Source organism: Catharus ustulatus, chromosome 9 (genome assembly GCF_009819885.2).
Source record: "Catharus ustulatus isolate bCatUst1 chromosome 9, bCatUst1.pri.v2, whole genome shotgun sequence".
NCBI classification, from domain to species: Eukaryota; Metazoa; Chordata; class Aves; order Passeriformes; family Turdidae; genus Catharus; species Catharus ustulatus.
In genome coordinates this window covers 19042304-19066595 of record NC_046229.1, presented here as the reverse complement: position 1 = coordinate 19066595, position 24292 = coordinate 19042304, and the positions used below count along the sequence as shown (strand labels likewise).

Below are 24292 nucleotides of genomic sequence, written 5' to 3'. Positions count from 1 at the left end.
TATTTTTCACTAATAAATTAAAAGTGCTGATGCTATTTTGTCTATAACTCAATACTCATTCACATTCACAGAAAAACTGGTTTTATGAAAAGCTAAACATGGTTAAATGTACTTGCAGCTGTAAAAAATACCCAAGCCCCTAAATTCATGGGACATCACAGTCCCATGAACAGCTTGTGAATCAACTCATTTGAATCAACACTACCACCAAAAGCAAGAACCTTACCTTCTCCCTGACCCCAGCAACTTGCTCCTACTGTGCCCTCCTAATTCTGTATTGTTACAAGCACTTATGCAACCACACACTTCGGTACAAATCTGGGTAAAAAGATGTTGTGTCAGCTTAGCTTTATCCTGGTTAAGGTCCCAAGCAAGGTTTGTGAACTGGCTCCAAAAACATCTGTTGCACAAGTATTACAGTGACAAAAATGGAATGCAGTTTGATTGTGAAAACATGGCCTGAAGCTCTAGGAAATGGGAAGGGTCTTTCCATACTGGTATTAGTGCATGTTTTCAGAGATGGTGCAGTTGATTGCATTTCTCCTTGCACAACCCCTCAAAATGCAAGTCTAAGTGTTCTGCTACAAATAACTACGTGATTTCGAACTAGTGAAAGATACCAAAACTTACCAAACAGGTATACTAAAGCTTCCTTACATTGCTGCATACTTACAACAGAGAACAAACTAAGTTTCAACGTGCTTCCTTTCTTTCCATTTTCAGCTTTCCTTACTTTTTGACATATATTACAATGGCAGAATGAGCATTACAAAAAAACCCAACAAAAGCAGAAAGAAAAAAAGAACTGGAATGAGTTGTTCTGAGAATAAACGTGAAAGTCATTTCAAACAGGGTCAATTTATTCAAGTTACTGTTATCAGATATCTTCCTGTTAACAGGTATCTTTCATTATAAGAAGTTATTTTTTTGTCACTATGGACATATTGCCCACACCACTGCTGGAAAGACAAAGTCAGATACCAGTTCTAAACTTTTGAACATGGCCAAAAGTTTACCTACTTCACTGCTATAACACTAACATCTTTTTTGCTGTTTACTGCTGCTAGCACAACTAAGTATTACTGAATACAAAGGTTGTCTAAAAACATTATCACAGCTAATGCAAGATTAAAAGACATCTAATTCACAAACAACTCATTTTCCTCGTATCACTGTGTCTTTGTCTAATCTACCAGCTATTATATTAGACATGCAAGGTTAGCCAAAATTCTAGCATTTTAAATGCAACAGACCATCACATGGCATTTATCTGTATGAATAAATCAATTTTTATCCTACCACTCCCTTCTTTTTATGTAGCAAAAATTACCACAGTGAAGGCAATTTGAGAGCAAAAAACTGAAAGGAATAGGCTTGTGAAATAAGTTTAGACTAAATTTCAGAAGTGGGAAAATTTATCTTCTGACAACTTGCTAGGATCTGACTTTCAATCCTATTTTCATTATACAGTGCACTGCTGAAAAAAATCACAGTACATCTAAAGTATCTGCTTGTTTCCACCATGAAAAAATTCTCAGTTATTACTAGCAAAAAAGGTTCAGAGTATAATTTTGTAAGAGGAGAGTACTCCTCAGAACATGAGCTAAAAATCCAAAGTGGACACGTTTAAAGAGCACTCAGACTGTTTCTCTGTGCTGTCTCCCCTTTCTCCATCAGTTCCTGGCTCTGTCAGTTTTTAGCTACTGTCCTTCCCCCACACTATTATATTCCTCCATGTTAAGTTTCAGTGACCCGGAAAAAGGGGAACTAGGTGATACTTTTCTGTTTGGAAAATTTAGAAAGTACTAGGACATTGTTTCTTAGCATCTTCTACCCATCCCAAACATAACCAAATACACACCACCAATTCCCTCGTCTCTTAAGTGCACTGCAAAGGCCAAAGCCCTGACTTTGGGGGAAAGAAGGCCATCCCCACATCTTTAAACATTACAAAACTGTGTTTTCAGGAGGGAGTTTTCCCTCCTAGTCATAACTGGGGCTGTCCATGCTTGGCAGTTGAAGCTTGGATTTTTGACCAGTATCCAAAGCACCGCCAAGAAGGACAAAAATTTCCCAAATGCTGTGTACCAAATAATGCATCCAGGAAGAAATAACTGGACTGGTTCTTTCTCCTGTCAGACAGGAGAAGCATTGCAAAACACACAATGCACATGCACAATATGAGTCACTCAATTGTTCAAGCCCCATTTACTGCACAGCTACCCATCCCATCCAGGAGAAAGATCATCCATTAGACTCAAATGGCACACACTGAAATACAGTAGGAGACATCACCCTCAATATGCACCCAAAGTCCACCTAAGTGATTCCCTACACCTAGGTGACATAGATTCCTTACACCATGCTTGATATCCCTCCAAAGATTCTTTTAATTACTCCAGAGGAAAGATTATACTATATACTTCATACATCCAATGGCTGAAAAAGGCTCTATCACACCAAGTACCAAATCAGTTATTGAGATTAAAGCATTGTAATGTAGAGAGAACACAAGAGAGCAATTCAAAGTACAGTTATTAGATGCTGATACTCAAAATATATAACCAGAGAGTAACTAAGGACCTGATGTAGTAAGAACAGAGGAACTCCAATGTACTTTTTAAAAAGAAAAAGGAAACCATTTCTATAATATGGTAATTTTTTAACTATGCACAAAAAAATCTATAAAATGTATAGAATTTCTCCAAGAAATTGATTTTTTTTTAAATTGATGAACTATGTAAATTTTACCATTACTGGAATCCTTAACACTCCTTTATTCAAGTATACTTTGCAAAAACTGCTTATATACAATGCAAGTTCACAAGTCAGCATCAGACAGAGAGTTAAAGCTCATTCCTTTTTGCATTATTTTGCAAAATGTAATGTAAGGGGTGAACTGTGTGCAGTGACATTTCCCTGCCTCCATGAATTCTAGGTAAGCAAAACAAGACATTACAGACCAAATCAAGTATGAGCTATTTCATTTGCACTTACAAGATGACTGGGTTTGACATGTTCTAATGCTTTCAGAAATTAAAGCATGCTGCTCCTCTGACAGATTTCAGCTAAGGAAGTGTGTTTCCACTGCATATTTTGAGTTGCAGAAAATCCCCAAATTTACTCTTTGTAAACCAAGTTTTCAAGTTGTATTCATCATTTTTCCACCTCCATTTTAAGTTTCATATTTTATATTGGTTTCTGGTGTTAATTTCTGGTGACTCAACATGAAAATCAAAGGTAGACTGAACATCAGATGAAAAAAAATGTTTTAAATCAAATCAAGTATACATTACAAATAAATGGTAATAGTTTCGAATTTATCCCTCATTTGTAGGTAACTCAAATCATAAAACTGTTCCTTTAACTTTATAGTTACCTTGACCATATGCAGTCCCCAAAGCTAAAAAGCCCTCCTTTAATTGAAAGACAATACCCAGACTACAGTAATTAACTTTCCTTACTCTTTTATGAATGGGTTTTAAAATACAACGTGCTCACTTCTCTGTTTAAGAGAACAGCCAGACAACAGTTAATATTAACTTTTAAATTTGTATTGACATGACTGATGATGATAAAACAAATTTTCCAAACAGAAGAGTCATATGTCACCATCCATTTCTCCAAGTATAATTAAAGATATCACAAACATGTTTTGCAGGTGATCACAATATACACTGTAAGTGAAAAATCTCAGAAAGTATCAAGTAAAAAAAAAATCCTGGATAAGGTGACTTCTCAGGTAAATCCCTGCTCACATCCAATGACTATTCAGTCACAATAAAAGTAGTGCTGGAAGAGCACTAAACTGCTAATGCAACTCCTTGGATTCAAAACTTATTCCTTACACACTCCCATGGCACCCCACGAAAAAGAAAACTTCCAAGGTGGCCAGATGACTGATCCCAGTTGTTTATATACACGTGATAGACAAAGCATTCCTCAACTTTAAAACATCAGTCCATCAAGAGTGAAGAATAGCCACCATAAGGACAAACATTTCACATGTCCTTCCACAAAACACGAGTGAAGCTGGCATTACATCACCACACACACTGCATACCTCAACAGAAATCCCATTTCTTGCCACTATCTTGAAAAAATTAAAGAAGCTCTACAACACAATTCAGTTTATTCCTCCCATATTTAACAGTTTTCTTCAGGATATCATCCTTATTTATCTGCACTACTTCCATGCACAGACTGTTTTCTTTTAAAAACCAGACAGCAAGTCCATTTTTACAAACAAAGAGCACAACTTTTTGATACTTCTGAGCTTTTTGCTGTATTTTTTAATCACTGCCTTCAATACACCTGTCTTGCCTTCTTTCTTATATTCATAATAAAACTTCTACCATCAACAGAAGAAAGCAGTTACATCATCTGAAGCATCTTTATTTCATTGGTTGGTTAGTATCTCAAAATTTGGGTCCAAAACTGCACTACCCACCTAGGACATAGTTCATAACACTCAAACTCTCATAGACTGAAGTTGCTCACAGTAAAGAGTGAAAGAGATACTGAATCCATTTACTTTTCCTGAAGTGAGAAACGTCAGAATTTAACATCCAAGTAATACATGGTCTACCTGAAACTACTTCTTCACTAGAATGAAGAAAAATTACTAGGGTAATTTATGATTTTATATGTTTTGCCCTGGAGCTGTGTACATGGAGTGCAGCTGGTTGCTGAAAGACTCGGATCATCCTCAGGTACTCCTCCAAACTACTAAATACATTGCTAAGTTTTAATGAGTTAACACTTTGTCCTCCCAGGCATCAGAGAAATAATCACATCAGTTCATATTTCTATTGTGATTAGCTCCCACGGAAGCACTTAACAACTACTCTTTACTCACGATTCAGAGAGTGATTTTAAGCTTGTCTCCAACAGTGTGTGAACATATGGAGCTGGAGGGGTCCCGAATCTATGGAACTGCCTTCTCACAGCTCTTCCTTCAGAAGCAAGCTTACCCAGAAACATTATACAGGTACATCTGACAGAACAGTTGCTGTATCCACAGGCTGGCTGTATTATACAAGAACTAGTCCAAATCCAGCAGGACTAATACCGAATCTGAGCAACTGGCCCTTCCTAGACAAAGCTGGGCTTAGCAAGCAGTTAACACTGATCAGCTTCAGGTGAAAAGGCAGGTACATAGCACAGGCTACAAAATCCCTGGACAAATGGGAAGAGTTAACTAGAAAACTTCTGTTTCTACCACTGAAATAGAATTGCTCTCATGCATTCATTAAAGTTCTCTGTACTATCCCTTGGCATTAACATGATTTCTCACTCTGCTACTATGGAGTACTGATCTAATTCCTGTGATAGATTTGAATAAAAAAAGCAAAATAAATAGTAAATTAACAGCTATTTGGAACCCCTTTCATTACTATAAAAATATGATAAATTTATAACTGAACTTTAGAAATAAAAAGTACAGCAAAGCAAATACCTACTTCTGTGTCTACATAACAAATTCTGGCACCCATTATTCTGTCCTATTACAGACAGTCACTTCTTTTTTAACTTCAGTAGGAACTGCTTTGAAAAAAGGAGGGGGAGAGACAGAGAAAGTATGACTTTTACAGGCCCCATGTACCAATGTGGGAGTGTTGTTTTGAAAAAAGTATGATAAATCAAGTTTTAAAGTAAGAAGTTGACACCACTACATTAATCCAGAACCACTGTTTACAGTTCAGTGCCTAGAAAAGTCTTTTGTGTAGAGGCTCCAATTCACCTCTAGGGATTTTTGTTTAATAAAGCATATACGGCTGACTAGATATCAGCTCACAATGACCAGTTAAAATCTTCCACCATGCAGTTACTGATGCTCAAAGCAGTTAATTTTGTATCAGCACTCTACCCCTTTATTTAAGTGTACATCCTACCTTCACACCAACTGCAACATCAGTGACAATGCTGTAAAAAAAGAAAAGAACAAGAACATAAGTCAACCAATTTATCCTCATGAACCCAACTTTTCAATGTATTGCAATGATAAAATAAGGAGGAAACAAACAGGTAACAACTTCCCTGAGCAAGAAACTGTTCAAAGAATATTTGGACTGAAATACAAAAGAAACTTTAAAAAGCCACTGAGCTCCCACAGCTTATAGGCCCTTCCAAAGAGTACAAAGTTTCAAGTAAATGAGGTACTCCAATGCAGCACTGCCAGAACACTTATTTAGGAAACTCGGGTTTCTGGACTACATAAGATTACAGGGTGGAAATAAATTAAAGTAATTTAAAAGTAAGTACAAAACTTCTCATACACCTCTATTAACTAAACAGCTGGTTCAGCAACATAGCTGAATCTTTGTTAGACCTACTCTTTGAACAGCAGAAAGCAGTATTTATTTTTTTTAATTAGCTTGGAAAAAACTCCCAACGCATTGGCACCTACACCCATATGAAACTTAATGAGGTACACCTAAGAAAAACGCTGCAACAGGTATGTCAAGGTACATATTTTCTTTAGAGGCTGTGACATCATCACTCACAGTGTATACTACAATCCTAAAAGAAACCTTAGTCCACAAACACACACCACAATGAATATGGGAGAGCATTCCACAGTGTAGTACTCATTAGTGACAGTAGTTCTCAGACAGGATTTGTAACTCCTACCATTATAATCACAACCATAAAAAGCCTTTGGAACTCTCACAGTTCAAAGGTTATATGCTTAAAGCATACCAAAGAGATGGCTTCTCTGTTTGAGGCAGAGTAAACAACCTAATAGGAGATTTGGAAACTGAATTTATTTGTATTTACACTGACGAAGGCTAAAGCCAGCAGCCCCATTTTCCAGGTCCAACAAAATGCAGGCCTGGCTTGCAGTGCCTGCCCATCCCAGCCCTTACTGTCCCATAAGAACGGCTCCTTCCAACATTCCCTTCTTTGGTTTTCACAGCCAGTCCACTGCATATACAAAGGCATCCTTCCACCTGGGGAGGGGGGGAAGCCGAAGGGCTTATTAGGCAGTTTCTGAAAACAAAAGAGCTCGACATCTGGCTCCTGCTGGCATCGCTCCTCCCATCCAGCCAGCTCCAAAACAAACCCGAGCCCTGCAGCGCGCCCCTCCTCACCCCCTGGCCAGGGGAGAGATGTTAGAGGCGGGGAGGAGAGGGAGCGAGAGGCTCTGGGGGACAAGGATGAGGGGAGATCGCGCTCCTTCTTTACAGCGAGACGCGGCGTCTCGGGCACTACACTTAAGAAGGGGCGGCCCAAGGCCCTAGGCGATTTAAATGAGAGACCCTAGAGAGGGGCCCGAATTAAGGAAAGACTGGGCCCCGTCCTGACCCGCTCCCAGCCCGCGTGGGGCCTCAGGCTTCAGCTGTCCCGCGGCGGGAAGCTCATCGCTCCCCACACCCACGGAGACGCCCGCCGCCAGCCAGCGAGCGCTCGGCACCGGGACGGGTCCCAGCGCCGGCCGGCAGCACAGAGCGCGGCGCTGCGCTCGCTCCCAGCGCCCCGGTGCCCACTCACCCGTCCATCGCCGAGCAGGACAGAGCGCGGGCAGCGGGACAGGAGCCGCGCACGGGGAGGCTGAGAGAAAATGGCGGCCTGGCCTGCACGGAAACCGCCGAGCGTTGCCGAGTGCCGGGCTCCGCTCCGCGTCCCCCGCCGATACCGCGCACGCGCCCGCCCGACGCGCATGCGCCGCGCGCGCCGCTGAAGCTCCTGCCCTCAGCTGCCCGGGCCGAGCCGGCCCGTGAGGCGGCGCGAGCCTGCCCCGCCTGGGCCGGGAGGCGGGAGCGCGGCGCGTTCCGAGCCCGCCCTTCCTGCATCTCCAGCCCTTCCTGCCCCTCCTGCCCCCGGGCCCCTTCGGAAGTGCGCGGCGGGCAGCCGCAGGATAGCTCTGGGGCAGCTAGGGGCGGCGGGGGCTCCTCAGCCCATGGGCGTTCCCTCCGCCCCGCCCGGACCCCACCTGTTAAAGGCAGAGAGTTTCCGCACTTGGTGCCAGCGGTTCCTGGTGCCGGAGCTCGGCCCTCTCCTCAGGGAAAGCGTTCGGAGGGACCCGGGCACCCCTGGGCCCCCCGTGTACAGCCCCGACAGGGAGCCTTGTCCCCATCGCCCGCCCTCGGCTGCGCATCACTTGGCAGAACACAACCTGTTGGCTGTGTAACTGATCGCTAACACTGCATAAAAATAATAAAGAGGAACGTACACAGGAACTACTGCACTGAAATTGGGTTGTTTCTTCCCAGAAATCAGTGTCCCCGTGGTTCTCTGTAAGCTGTCCCGTCAGGGTACGAAATGCGTGGCTATTACGAAATACGCATCTTCTACTCGTTATTTTTTTGCCAGATCTCTATTTCATCACAAATCCAAATATTGATACAGATTTTCTAGAACACTCAGCTATGCATGAGAAAACCCTAAGTTGCATTCAAACAAAAAAATCAAACTAAAGATTTTATACCAATGAAAGAAAATGTAAAATTGTGATCCCAATATTCCTGTAAGATTCCAAGCCCAGAAGAATCTTTAACAGTATTCAAAACGTCTTCTGTGATTTTCATATTTTGATCTAGCAAAGGTATGTTTAGAGAAGGTAGCCTATTACCTGATTGCACTTTAATTTTTTTCAGGTTAGTGTAAATTCCTTGGAGTCTGTAATCAAAACTATTGCAATGAAGCCTGATGCTTTAGGAACCAAAAAACTATAAAACCATACATGCGTCCATAACTAGAAGATTTTCAGAATGCTTTAATGCTCCAGTATCCTTCTCCTCTAACACCACAAATAGCTCAGTAACTGGAGTAACAATTAGGAGTGTAAACAAATTCTCAATCTACTCTCTAACTTCTTGTTGTTCTGTTCTAGAAAAGCCACTCTGATTCTTTACAGCAGCTTACTGATAAAGCTTCTCCTAAATGCCATTATCACTTGGATATCTGCAACTGCTTCCTGTATCAGAAATTGTCTTCAGCACCCATCACTGACCACTAGACTAAATTAGCTATTTTTCACTTTGTTAGAAAATCCCTCTTGATTTGACTAGATTGTATATAAAGTTCATCATGCCACATGCTATGCTTTAAGGGTTTTGCCTTCTACATTGTTATGTTTTGGGTTTGTTTGTTTTTTTTTTTTAAAGTCTGTGGTTGTAGTATTCTTTATTGATTACATGTGATAAAGATCATGATTGAAAGTAGCGTTGAAGACATCAGAGACACAGAAGTGCACATAACAATCTCTGTAAATCCAGGGCATATTTATGTATTTACTCTCTCTATGTATAATCACTGTATATTGTGGCATATTTTCCAGGCTTTGCACCATTGGAGGCTGGGTGTATAGTTGGTTTCTTGTTTTCCATTGCTTTCCATTGTTTGTTGCCACATTGTACTGTGAAATTTTTTTTTGTCTTTTTCCCTCTTATAAATCTAAATACATCTTACACTTTTTTGAATTGCTAGCAATACTAATCCTTCCACTTCCTAGCAATTAGTAGAAAATCTGATTTCCATCTCATTTCTCTAACTGCATAATTTGCCTACCTTCTTTACCTTTTTAGTAATGCCACCTTAAAACCTGTTTTTCTCTTCTGAAATATTTCTTTTTTCCCCTTCTTTCATGACACCTACCAAAATCTATCTAAGTGAGCTAATACTCACTCAGTTTATCCTGAGTTAGAAGCTCTTTCATATAAAGGAGGCTGAGGAGTACCTGTTGAGTATAGCAGAAAAGACACTGGAACTGAGTTTGCAAATCTGGCTGAAATAATGGATGTGACCTTATACAGCATAACTCTGCTCCCCCACAAAGCATCAATAAAAGTGATAATCAGGATTTTACCTAGAGCATTTAATTTTAGAAGAGATAAGAAATGAGCATTCAGTGTGTTTCTAATAAAATGCCAGAGCACCCTCTTGGTCAGTTGTTCATGCAGTGGGATATTCCATTTTCCTGTTCATGTAGCTTTGCCTTTTTATACTATTAGTATAAACATTAGCATATACATTTTTAGTTCACTTCTCAAGGCCTTGTGAAATGTCTGCCGTATATTGTGATAGAATCATCTGTTTATGTGGTCATCTGTTTTCTCTGTTGCTAGAGTGTGATTTTGCTTTGTCTTTCTTATGTTTCAGAAAGTCAGAAAAAGGGTTGTTGCCAAAAAAACACCTTGTCCTTAGGAACTGTCAGCTTTCCGCTGAAGTCCTGCATCAGATGTTTCAGAAGGCAGCTGAAATGTCCAGTAAGAGACAACCATTAAGTAAAATACCTCAAGCAAAACCCTCCACATTCAGTTGTTACATTACAAAGCAGTCTTATATTCTCTATCCATTTTGTTCTAACTAAAATGTAAGCGCAGATACTATTATCAGCTGCTCAAAAGTTCCATACTATTAACATCACAGTAATCTTACTGCTACAGCAATGTTTTGTTTTCCTAAATAATTTCCTTTGATCATTGATACACTTAGATGTTTCTCTTTGATTGGTTGTTTCTGTTTTATATCTAGAACAGCTAATAAATAACCATCTGTGTAGTTCAGTAACAGTATGAGTAATTAATGATGTTTGCTTCGTGGAAGGTTGTAGAAATTAGAAAGCACACAAAGATATTTTCTGCTGTACATTGTCCCAGACTGTCTCTGGAGTGCTAGGGGTAAAACTGCACCCGCACTCTCAGAGAACAGCTTGCCCGAGAATTTGCCTGAGCACTTTTTGACATCCACAGCAGTTTAGGGCAACATGTCTTTTGATATAGGAAATCACTGACCATTCTTCCTGTGTACTTGTACTTGCTGTTTTGAATGCATATAGCTCCATCATACTGTCTTCAGTTCTGTTTCAGGAGTTCTAGTAAATTTTGTGTTCCCTCTATTAGAAGTCATTCCCTGTTTTCAATGATTTGTTTTGGTTTTTTTATGCCTTTCATAATCCTATTCTAGAAGGCCATAATGGTTCTCATTACTCAAGTTACACACTCAGTGGCTTTATATAGGTGCATAATAAATGCTTTCTGGTTTTATATTATTTTTCTTTCCTTTAATACCAATCTCATTTGCATGTTTGAATCCTATTGAGCCATGAGCTGGTGTTTTCACAGAGCCCCCCACAACTCAAGCACTCTTTGCTGTGTGAGAGCCATTCATTTAGATTCCAAGATTTTGTATGTGTATTTTAGCTTGTTTTCTCTCTCCCATATTACTTCCATTTTTCAGCACAGACTTTAACTTGCCATTTTATCATTCAGTCACACAGTATCATGAGAGCTTTCCACAATTCTTCACGGTCAGCTTTTGTTTTTATTACCATGAATAATTCAGCATCATCAGCAAACTTGGTCGCCTCGATAATCACTCTTTTTTTCCAGATCATTTAAGAATATGCTGAACAACACAGGTCCCTGTGGTACACTACCAATGACCTCCCTGTACTGTAACTGAATGGAGAATTTTTATGTCCTTCATTTAATATCTTTTATTAATCCAGTATTAATAACTCATAATTAACAATTTATTAATATATCAAAGAATGTATCTGTTAAGCTTGTGTCAGCTTAGTTTCTCTCAAGAGCTTTGGGCAAAGAATTTCAACAAATTCTTTTTTTAAGAAAATGTTATCATGTTGTTTCAATTAGACTATGCTAAAACTCAATGACTCCTTCAAAGAATATGATGCTTCTTGCTATTAGAGGCACTTACACAGTAACAACTCTTCATTTGTCCTTATCTCCAAACAGCCCCATCCTTCAGTTTCCCCAAATTGTTAATGGTAGTGTCATTAAATGGTATTGCTTAGAACAGATCCTCAGGATATTATGGGAAAGGTTGATCATTTGGTTTACCAGTCTTTGTTATATTAAACCACATTATTCTATCTTAAGCCAGTTCTTATCATCTTCATAAATTCCCCAGATGCCTTTGAGCAAAGTCCCAACATTTATTAGTAGCTATTCATCTTTTTGTGCTCCTGTAAACAATGTCCTTAATCAACATTTCTTCCTAGCAGTCTATGTTGATTTACTTTGTTTTCTTAAACTAAGTTTTGAAGCTATAGTGCAGCTCTTACAAACACCTAAATAAATGTCTCTTTTTCAAGCTCATGTCAGAACTTGTCTTGCTGGCCTGAATCCCACAGGCTGCTCTCCAGCATTTCATTTCTAGCATCCTTGCTAGAAAGACAGCTTATCTTGAGCAAGCTGGAAGCGTTACTGCTCTCTACCATTTCAAACACTGGAACATGTGACATGGCTCATCCTGTACTTAGCTGAGCATCCATATGGGTCCACAGGTCTGCTCATGACAACCAGATTATTATCTGTCTGCCCACTCTCCTTATCTTGCTTCTAGCATATCCACCTGGAAATTTATATTCCACAGCAAATTCACCCTTTTCTACCACTGTGTTTAAAAACATGTATGTTTACTTTCTTCAGGACTGGAGACCACTTTTATGTTTTATTACAAACAATATATGCCAGAAGTGTTTGCAAATGTCTTTCATTCCATAGGGCTTCCTTGGTTTTGTCTTGGAGAGGTGGTGGAGTAAAGATCATGTTTGTGAGTCATATACAGCTGTGGCTGCAGCTGTTTTCTGTCAGGGGAAAGAAGTGAAATGAATCTTTTTTTTTCTTCTTTTTTAATGCAAGAGTGTCTGTTGATGTCATAAACAAAGGGTAGAACATCTCTGCTTCTTGGTCTAAAAAAACGTGATGAATCTTTCTGCTGTCACAAGCAGCTGCCTAAGTGCTGGCCTGGCCCTCTACAAGACACAGGTGAAATATTCCAACACCAAAACTGTGATTGTTCTCCAAGTACATCACTAAAGTAATGTAGTCAATGGACAATGAAACCTAGTTTTTTGCTGGCTGCAGTGTGGCTGGCCAGTTCTGATGAGGACTGCTCCCTTAATGATGGTGCTTTTCCCAACCTAGATCTTTACACGGCAGACAGCAGGGCAGTCCCACTTGCCAGGAGTCACAAAACCCAGGAAAAAATCTCTAAGCACTGTACTTTCAAAATCAATATTTAATGCTTATTTTCATGATTGGGTTACATGAAAGACCCACAATCAAAGAAACCCTGGCTTTTGTTCCTAGCAAGTCCTTCATTACTACAATAGTAGTGCCAATCAGTATTCAGGCAACAAAGGTTCTCCATTTGAGGATCAGACAAGGAACAAATTTAGAGACTTGTAGATTATTTTAATTTTTGTTCTGAAGTGAAGCTGCCTAAATTTTGGCTGCTGATACATATAAGAGATTACTCTTAAGTTATACACTAACTTAACAGAGCTGAAGCATTTGTGCAGTGATGCCCTGCCTCCAGCTGCTCATGTGCAGTCCGGGAGCCTTTCCTGCTCTATGCCCTGCAGACAGGAGCAGGCAAAGGCCTGGGGTTTCAGCCACAGCCTGCGTAAATATCCCAAACTAGGCTTAGAGGCAAACTTAAGGGTGCATTACGGTGAATTTTGACTTGCCCTCTATCTAACTCCCAGACCAACATCAGACAGAAGACTTTATGTAACGTACACAATAAGCCCAGTCTTGTACAACATCTGAGGTTGCCTAGTTTTGCAGATATGATAATCATGATTACTAAAATGGTGACCAAAAAAGTAATGGAGAACACCTTGTTGGAAAAAAATCAACACCAGCATAGAAAAGATTCCAAATCTCCAATGATATAGTAGTAAATTAAAGCAATACATTCTCAAACAAAGAAGGAAAACTCATAGCAATTTCAAAAAATATTCTTTGCACAGCTGGACTGAAATGGGACTTTTGCTATTGATTTCAGGAATACCAGAACTTGAACTCTGAACTCAAATAATTTAAAAGGAGTAAAAGTGTCTTGCAGTAATTTTTAAAAGGCCATATAAGTGACAGATGAGCTCACCTTTCCACTTTACCCTTTGATGTTAGAAAATGGAATTATTTTTGTACAATTTTTCCAAAATTGTGTTCTCATAACATCCTAGCCGAAGTTCTTCCACATGCTTTAGCACCTTATGTAGGAACAGCATTATGTTCCTGAGTTTTTAATAGGGATTATTTTATGGATTCCTACAAGACTATATGAATTATCTAAAAGAATATCACAGAGGAAAAGTATTTTCAAGGGGATGCTGTCCATGGTGGCAAAAGATATTTAAAATTGAAATCTTTTAAGTGATACAGAAAATGTCTTCAAAGAGGACACCCCAGAAATGTGACTATTTTTTAAAAAATGAAAATCTTCAAAGCAGACACCTCTTTCTGTGAGGAAATCCTCAAAGGGGCATTTCTCCAGAGTGAGAATCTTTGAAAATGAAATCTCTTAAATGATCTGAAAACTTTGAAAGCATTAAGCCATTCCTAAAACTGAAAGCACTCTTTCCTTGGGTGAGTATAGGGTGTTCCTAAAGAGAGAAATAACTGCACCATTGTTAACTGTAGAGGTGATCAATGCTTCTTCTCTTACAAGAGGAATAAGTGTTATTTAAAATCCTTATCTTCACAAAGTTACTAAAATACATTATTACAATATTTTAATCAATAAATAGCATTGGTGGCAGCATGCTCTTATCACTGGGCAGGTATTTGCTGACTTAAAAATAAATTCATCATTTTTGAAGATGTAAGTAAGTCCATGAAGTGGAGCTTGTTGGAAATATTTCTGTGAATGATATTGCCATGGAATTGCCTTTTCTTTCTCAAAAGACAGGAAATGGCAGCTTTACAGTATGTTTTTCCAGTTAAGAATTATATGATTTTTGGAATCTGGACTATTTCTACAGAATTGAAATCCATATTCATATGTTTTCTAGCTAGCACATTCCATGGAGTACTTGCTGGTCAAAAGCTTTACAGGGAAGTGCTAGAGAGGCAAAGTTGTGACAAGCAAGGTGAGTAGTCTTTATATAGCCTAGAAAGAAAACAATCAGAAGACAATTTGTTCATTTTGCCACACTGAAACGTCACAGCTTTGAAGATGGCTGCTGTTGAAGCGTCCCCTTGAGCAATGCAGGGAGGTGGATCTAAAATATCCTTTAAAGAGGCTGACTGCTGGGGTGCTAGACTGTGAGGACTGTGGGAACTGCAGCCAAAGCCAACAGCAAACCAGATTTGCAGGGCAAGGCTCTGGAGTTTAAAGGATCCTGGGGAGACACTGGGTATCATGAATACTCCTAGGAAAATGCAGCTAAGGGGATGCATTGTGACACTCTGGTTTTTAATTGCTTTACTGTACATACTTTCCCCACTGGTCTGTTTATCTAGCAGCAAATTTAACAGATATCACATAAGCATCTTTCTGTATTAAATATTAGAGATAACATTACTCTCAGATCTGCTCAGCTGAAATAGTGTTTCGCACATCACTTTCACAGACCTGTGATTTCTGTGGTGTGCAGTACTGGCAGGTTCAACATGTATACACAGGAGGCAAATCTGACTGCTCACACAGACTACACAACAAAGCTCTTTAGTATAGCTTAGAGCTGGGATGTGGGTTTGCATTTTAGAAAAAAAACCACAAAGATGACCACAAAAAGTAGAAGTTGCTTTCACGCTAAGAAGTAGATATGATTAGTGGTTTTGCTTAGAGCAAAAAAGAAATTCAGGTTGCAAGGACCAATACCAGAGCCTCTCATCAATCCTTGAGGAAATACCAAAGCCCCTTCCCAGGCTCTGCTCAAGCTGGGACTGATGCATGTACTCCCATGCTCCAAGTGAGGTTTTTGGAGAGGTGAATAACCCTGCAGCTCTGGTGTGGCACATGAGTGCCTGAATTATCAGAAACTGAGACATCACTGTCACAAGTAGAATTAGTGACTTGTGCCATGTCTTAGGCTGAAAGGTTAAAAAAGCACCAGAAAGCAATCCATAAACTAATGTTTTGCAGCATTTTTTTCTGTTCCTCATGCTCCACAGGAACTTCATGGTATGTTAGCTGTAATTTAAAGTTGACCTGCTACAGCAAACAAAAATCTCACTCGTGGTGGAGAAGGGGCAACAGATCAAGGCACTTCAGTAATTTTCCTTGTCAGCCTAATTCTTGTCTTTTTAATTTGGAAATAATAGAAAATCCCAAGGCTTCTGAGGTTCTAAATATTCTTCTCTAGACTAAATTATATTTTCCATTTAAAAACTAAGTTGCTCTATCAACCATACAAAGCAGATATAGTTTTCTTTCATACGTACCATAAACAGTTACAGAAATGTTAAGTGATAAAAGGCACATCCAACCAATGCAAATTTGAAAATGGTTGCTGAGTAGAAGAGCAACAGATTAGAGATGGAAGTGAGAAACAATTCTGTTCCTAGACTCATTAGGTGTCCAGAGTGGATATTATTAAAAAAAAAAAAAAAATCAGTTTGCCATCCCCAAAACTAATTTACTTCATAATTTCAAGAGTAATCTTCTGTATAGTCTACTGTCCTTTAGGAATGCTGATGTAGCTGGAGAACAAGAGCAGCTTGTCACACTGCATTACAACAGTCTGCTCGCAAATTTCAGAGAAATTCTGGCCACTTGTTACAGAATATTACATTAACCTTCTGCAATATCTGAACACAACAAAGATATCTGCATTTTCACAATAAACAGCAGCTAACATCTCAACTTCCACCATGAATAGCAGCAACTTTTAACAAACACCATCAGCAGTATGAGATGCAGCCCAGTGATATGCTGATTCCTCGTGGCTTGGACTATAGCAGTCACCTCTGTGTCAAATTTACATGTCAATGTTTCTTTACTCATTCCTTAGTTCAGCTATCAGCTGTGGTGCTTGCTGTCCAGTGTGGCGACTTAGCAGATGTAAAATATTGTTTTAAAAGGGCGAGATGGATAGTTTACAACCACTGTAGCACAGAGCATGTAAAGCAGAAGTCATCATGCTGTAGTAAGTGATCACTGCACTGCTGCAGTCCTGGTGCAGCTTTTCTAGGGGACTGGAGTCAGGGTAGTCATATCCTCTGCTTTCTGCACAAGGGCAGACAGAGCTAAGCCTTGGCCTGGGGGCACAGGAACTCACTGACAGGAGTGAGAAGGGATCAAGGCCTCTGACACATCCCAGTGCTGGTCAGGATGAGTGGGGTATTTGGAGGCACAGAAAATCTCCCAGCTCCAGCCCAACCTGAGGCAATGCAGCTCGCTCCGATTAAAGGCACACACTGCTGAACAGAATGTGGCTCTGCACAAATGTGGTTCTGAAAGCTGTAGAGACTCTGCTTACCTATCTCTACACCCCTTTTTTCAGCTCTGTCTTATTTTCGTTCAGGCAGGAATTGCCCTGAACTGATTTTCACTCTTAGTTGCATTCAAAATGCTGCTGAGATAATCTCAGACTTCAAGCTCTGGGACCACCAGACCTAAACCCTAAAACCTCTGGATTTTGATTGTCTAACATTGCTAAAGGCAAGTTCTTAATAGTAGGACTACAACAGCCACTCATGTTCAGTTAAAGGGAAAATTTTAGTACACAACAGTTCTTACTCAGACACCACATATACTTATTACCAATAAAGAAGGAAGCACCAAGCTGTGATTATAGAATCCAAGGAGTGTCTGCTCCTCAGCTTGCTTCTTACTTGCATCATGCTTCCCCAGTGCCCTGGTGAAACCATACTCAGCTGGATAATGCATTAATCGTGCAGGTTAAGAGTAACAAAAAGGCAAAGCCAACAAAAACTTCAGGACTGATTCTCACTGTGTTCTGTTTTCTTTTTCGCTGTATTTTTCTCTTCAGGGACACAAGTAAACCAAGCTTGGACTGAAGCACTGCTTTGGAGAGGTTTGCAACAAGATGCAAAGTTTTATTTACACGTCCAAAGATCAAAAATACCATACCAGTATAAACTAAGTCTAATTTGTCCTCTGTCAGACATGTAATAATTATTATTTGTATATATTCTTTTTGTTGGACAAACTGATTCTTTCAAGTCATGAGAACAGCAGTGCAGCAGCTGAGGAAGAAAAAGAGCTTTAGGAACGAGTCCAAAACTGCCAATGTAACCACAATGTTACCTTCCAAACTGTAATACACACAGTGAAAGTCCTTGGTAACTGGACAGTCATGCCTTTGAATTTCTTATCTGCAACAATAAAATACCCCGTTCAAAAAATGAATTAAAATGCAAATTTTATGGGACTTAAAAAATGTGTATTTTGAATTCCCAAGTATTCAAGAAGATTCTGATCAGCTATAGGCTCCTTCCCTTTTGGTGATTTTACACTCTGTGATCAGTCTTCAGTAAATAATACAATGATCTCAATGGTCATTGTCAAAAAGATAATTTTTAAACCATTTCATTCCTGGAGTACAGCCAGTCTGATGTATGAAGCTGTCTAAAGTGTGTGAGCTGCTTTATTAAACTGATCTGAAACATCAACCCAGCAATACAAGTATCAAGATTTTTAACTGATAGAGAGACTCTCAGAGCATCTCTAAAACACAGCACATGAGGTGGAACACCCCAAATCTATCATCATCCTAAAGGGATCCAAAAAATCACTCTATCATGCATGGTGCCTATCAAGAGTCAGTAATAAGCCACAAGCATTAATCTCCATTATTAGTTTGTATAAAGTATTACACATATATAGATGCAGTGCAGATTTGGACATTTACCACAAAAGTAAATCACTTCTCAATGGCCAATGAGTTTTAAGTTTCCTCATTAAGTACAGGGGATTTTGGTGCCAAATCTACCAAAGGGAAGTAGGCATCTCCAAACAAGTAGGGGCCTTCCATCACCCAGAACAACTTTGAAATCGCCTCCTAAATTAGCTAAGAATCAGTCACACACGAGGTGAAGAGAGATGATGTGGTTTTGAACGACCCACAGAGCAATCCAGGAGAGAGGGAAGAGGGCAGGAAAGGAAGCTGGCGGGAGGGTGGCAGCTGGTGGCTCTCTGCCCGGGGTCTGAGGGAAGGCATTGCCTTACAGCATGGATTCACCGGCCACCCACAGCCTGTCAGCTGCACACAGACAGGAAGGACAAGCTATTAAAGGCGATTTTCAGGCAACTGTACTTCTCTTTCTGTATTTGGCATTGTAACTTGTTCTATATTTTGTAAAGAAATGCTTCACTTGAACACTGTTTCTGTTAAGGGCAAAATTTCAAGGTTAGTGGATAAATTCACACTTTTCCATGTCTGTAGCTGTAATGATCCATAAATCCAGCTTACTGGAACCCTTTTGGAATGCCCACTCTCCATTTCTCTAGGTATTGAAAGCATTAAACATCTGGCATTGTATTAGCTGCACAGTTTAGGCAATGGTGAGGCAAGAAGTTCCCTTGGATGACCTGCGTGAGCCATGAAGACAGCAGAACGTGCAGAAAGGAGAGAGCAGAGTGCCAGAAATTAACTGCATTCTGGTCTAGTCTCTACATTTGCAATTGTCCATTAATAAAAGCAGGCAGATTTTAATTAAGCTGAAAGTGATGTAGAAGTTTCAGCAGAGCAGCACTGACTCCACAGATCTGGCTGCAGAATTTAAGTTGTTTTTAATTCTGGATTTATGGGACTTTTGTTAAACACCGCAAGTCTGAAGATGAGGAGAGCTGGTCCTACACCCAAGTTTTTTACCTAATGTAACTGTAATTAAACTATGAGGAATTCTGACTTGTAGCTGAACAACATTATACACTGTATTAATTCACCCTTGATTAAAATTTTAACAAAAACTAGAAAACTGCACTCCTGAAAAGACCAAGAAGAAAAGCAACTATAGAAGCCTCTATGAATCTGTTACATTTATGCAGTGGAATTTCTGATCTGATGAGAGGAAAAGCTGAGGAACAGAAACTTTGCACAGTATTTCTTTCACAAGCTGTTGGAGCTGCCAGAAGAAATTCCTGGCGGGTGTGATGCTGACCACAGCGAGCTTTTAGTTACATACTTGTTCCCTGAGTCACACTGTGCAGCCTGGCTGCCCTGCCTCAGCCTACATCCATATAAAGAAAGAAGCAGTACTTAAACACATCATCAATAGCAGCATGACATTAAGAGGGTCAGTCTCTTGCTTGTTGTGCATCACATTCCTCCCAGTCCAGCACAGGTCTTTATTTTCCTCTGAGCAACCTTCATTTATTGTAATATAAATAGAAAAAAAAAAAAAAAGCTTGTATATTTGAATTAATAAGTGTGCATAGGCTAAAAGCTAAACATTTATTTTGCTTTTTTAATTCCTAGTTTTAAATCCATCAGTGCTGATAGCATAATAGCCGGGATTAGAAGCCAAGGTCTAGAATATTATTTTTATGTGAGGAAGAAATACATGAAAAATATTTTTTCAAAGTCAAACAGGGTAGTTAGTGACCTGCAAAAAATGAAAATATTTACAAATAAGTGTAGACTGTATAGTCCCCATTTTGCATGGAGACAGGAGCTGAAATGGCAGTGGCAGTCCTGTGTGCAGCCCAGGCTCACAGCCCAGGAGGGGTCCCTTACAGAGCCCTTGGCACACGGAAGAAGCAGCCAGAGCTGGAGAGTGAAGGTGGGGCTGGAGCCCTGTGCTGACACTCAGCTCTGAGAGGAGAGGCTGTCTGGCTAGGAGTAAACAAGCTATTTAATTAGCATTTTCCCCAAACAGAGGAGAACCTCCCTGCAGCTGCTGTGGGACCCAGCCCAGGCTGGGAGAGGCTGCCTTCCCGCCTGCTGCTGTTCTGCTCTGTGTCCAAGGGTTTGCACACCAAGCCATCTTGATTTTAGCTTCATTTCAATGTTCTGCCAAGAGAGATTCCCATATTTCTCAACAGCTGGAACAGGGCATATTACAATTTTGGAAAATGCAGAAACTGTGATTTACTGGCAGCACACGCCAAGCTATGGTATATTTCTTTAAGCATTGTTTATCCCAGTTTCCATAGTACCTGAAAATAAACAATATTTTTCTGCTTGCCAAATTAAAGGATGTCAAAATCCTTATGACTGCTGGGATGAGCAGTTCATTACCAAACCTACAGCTGGTTCACTGAGGACATAGCTTTGTTTGAAGCTTGCTGGAGCTGTGCTGAGGTGCTTGCATTGAGGGATGAAGCTTGCAGACAACTGTTCCTTCCTTTAAGTAGCAGTAACTTTCTCATCTGCCTCAAGCAATTCTTTGGAATGCCACACATCAAAACACAGCTTTTGTTCGTTTATCCTGATAGGTAGCAAAAAGTTCAGAGTTTTTAGGTTCAGAAGCTGATGTAGTCTTGTTTTGACCTTTCTCAAGATGCTGAATGCCCTCCAGTGCTCTGCACTGGAGTGTGGCAAGCACAGCAGAGTCCCCATCAATCTCATCAAGGGAGGCAGAACAGCTGAGCTACACCACAGTTTGAGAGCATTGGCCCTAGATATTAAAATCTGATGTTGCAGCCCATTTGCTGCAATGGTAGGTGCCTCGATAGCTGCACTTAACCTTGCTGAATATTCAGCAGTGGCTCTGTGCTCCTCAGCACTAGCAATTCACTGACACCGTTTAATACCTTTTAATTAAGAGTGAGTGGCAATAACCATATACCTTAACCAAATGTTACCAATAAAAAAATATTTTCTTTTTTGTTTGGAGTGAGATTGCCTTTATCATCCCTATGGCACAAAATATCCTTTGTTGCTATTTTATTCTCTGGTGAGATGCAGATCTTGCCAGAGTGACTGACACATAATGTTGCACTTTCAAGCCTGCTTAGCCAGCACCTCCTCGGTTCCCCAGGGTAGGAAACTTCAGCTAATGCCAGGTGCACCATGGAGCACTACACTGCTTTGTTTTTATCTGTAATGCTGCTGTTCTCCCAGCACTTGCCAGAGGTACTATCATTAACATTTGGTGGCTCAAGGAGTTGAGACAGGGTAAGCTGTTGTGACTGGCCCAGCAAAGGGTGCTGGAGAAATGCAGATTTTCTCACACCATCTCAAGCTTCTTGAAGACAAAATCAAAATCAAGACAAAACATGTTACGCTTCCAACTCACTGGGAGATTTTTCAGTGACCTGCCACTTTGAGATATGACAAACATCAGACAGAAGAACACAATGTAAGAAGGCAAATTAAGAGTATATGAAGTGAAGCAAAATGTGGACAATGGAGCAAATGCTGCCACTCACATCATCTGTTTTAGGCAACTTTTAGCCAATTAAGTATGATGAGGATTGTTTCACTCCTCACCTACTGTTGGCCAGCTATCCAAACACTGGAGCACAACCTATGCCCTCATCCACCAGGTAAAGAGGAATTGTTCCCATTATGGAAAGACAATTTGGTCATAAGATATATTCAAAGTCCTAGTTATGTGACCAGGCATGAGATCATCATGCAGTAACACATGGCTTCTTTGCCAGCAGCAAAAAGAACAGGAGCTCACAGGGAACATTAGTTGCTCTGGAAAACCCTGAGGTAGATTTCCCCTCAGCAGGGAAACACCTGCTTTTTAAAAGTCAAGCTTCCTGTAAAACCAGTAGATAATAATGAAAGGACAATCTAACTTGCACGTGTCATGTCAGACACTTCAGTGTTAACTACAGAATGCACAACTCTGGCTTTCTGCTTGCTGTGTAATCCCATCTCTCATTCTGACTTACAAACAAGGTAATTCAAAGTTAAGATTTGCAGGGTAAGGCTAAGACCTGCTTCATGTGGTGTGCCCTGGCCATTCACACAGCAAACGTGGGGGGCCATTTCCACAGTTTGGCTTTCAAGGAACCTCAGCAGAGGAATGAAAATGTGACTCTGCAAGCCCCCACTGGACACAGAGCTGACCTCAGCTGGGCTTCAGCACATCAGGCTGAGGTGCCCCTGGGCTGCTCTCATTTGTGTCCTGCAGCAAAGAGCACAGGGCCTGAATGAGAACCTGTCCAGAATGAGACTGCCCAGGGCTGACTGGAAAATCCTGCTAAACACTCAACAAAACACAATTTGCAGTGCAAAGTAGCTGATAGCTACTACTGCAGAGCATGTTGGTGCATGAAGAGAACCTAAACTTTATCATTAAGTTAATGATGTACAGTGTGTAAGTTAGTTATATCAACACCTGAAGCGCTTCTACAGAACTTCATTTAATATTCCAACTCATTAAAAATCTTATTATATAAACCACTTACAGTTTTTATAAGCAGATTTTCGTATTATTAAGAAAAGATCTTAATAAAAAATAATTTGAATGCAAAATGCACCTGTAGACTGAGTTGCTTGTAGTAAAACTAGCTAAATGAAATTTGCTGTCAGCAAACCTCCTGACAAGTTTTCCTGTCTGAGTTACAATCAGACTGTTCTTTTGTGTGCTTGGGCCTTTTTTCTAATAGAAAGAGGGCCAGAGAATTCAAGCAATGTAGATCATAGTACAAGCATTGGCCACAGTCCCCACTCTGGGGACCAGAACATTCCAGAGCAGACTGTACAGTTGATTATAACAAGTGATGGAAATCACATCTCTAGAAATTTCTCTCTCAAGCTATAACAGCTCTTTAATATTGAAAATGAGAAATTATACTGGCTCTTAGGACAAGGCTCTGCTTTAGTTCTGGTGGAAATGATGTTTTGATATACACAGAACAATATTTGCTATGTTTAGCTACTAAATAATCGAGTTGTTTTTATTTTAATTGATTATAAAACTGTGACATTGTATAGTGACATAGCAGTGAAATTACTCATTAAAAGAATTACCTAAAAGTGAGCACGATTCAACTACATAACTGATCTTTAAAAGAGGCAATAGATTTACAGTGATTGGTGTATGATTTATTGTCAGAATAGAAGCCAGTAAAGGTTTACATCACCTGTATTCTTCACCAACATTATTTGGAGTTGCTATTCAGAGCATGTACATTTTAAAAGCTTGTAATATTTGAATCTTATATCACATTTTTATACTTACGTTTTAAATCATGTGCTCTAATATGTTCAAGTAGGTAGAATTTTAAATCTTTATAAATAACAAAATTTGTTGTTTTCAATAACACTTAAAACATTAATCTGCAGATCCCTGTTTCCACAAATTTGGAGTGTTTTCTATGTACAAAATAAATGCAAAAGGTCAGCTTATTATACCCCAAAACTACTGTGAAGTCATCAGAGAATTAATTTTGTTATTCTGCTGAAGCTGCATGCAATCACCAAGGTTCATACAGGTGAAGTATTATTAAGTTCTGCTCACTGACACATACTGCAATACACAAAATAAGAGCTAAGAAGTGCAGACCACTGAAATTATTCCTACTTGCAATCAGATTGGTTTCTAAAACAAGCTTTGCAGATACTTTGGCAGCAGCCCTGTAGGTGCAGCTAATCATCCATCGCTGCTCCCAGTTTTTCCCAGTCCCCAACTCCAGAGGTGCCCCTGGAGTTCAGTGGAGC

General features: G+C 39.9%; 1 protein-coding gene across 5 annotated transcripts in view; it reads right to left on the bottom strand.

Moving 5' to 3' along the window:
• Positions 1 to 7629, bottom strand: part of PTBP2 (polypyrimidine tract binding protein 2) — a 47457-nt gene extending 39828 nt beyond the window's left edge. For all 5 annotated transcript variants that reach the window (XM_033067461.1, XM_033067462.1, XM_033067463.1 and 2 more), the window contains exons 1-2: positions 7495 to 7629; positions 5895 to 5925 (exon numbers count right to left, since the gene is read on the bottom strand). In XM_033067461.1, the coding sequence (XP_032923352.1) occupies positions 5895 to 5925; positions 7495 to 7502 (39 nt within the window). In that variant the 5' untranslated portion in view covers positions 7503 to 7629. The remainder of the gene's footprint in view (positions 1 to 5894; positions 5926 to 7494) is intronic.
• Between the last annotated feature and the right edge of the window lie 16663 nt (positions 7630 to 24292).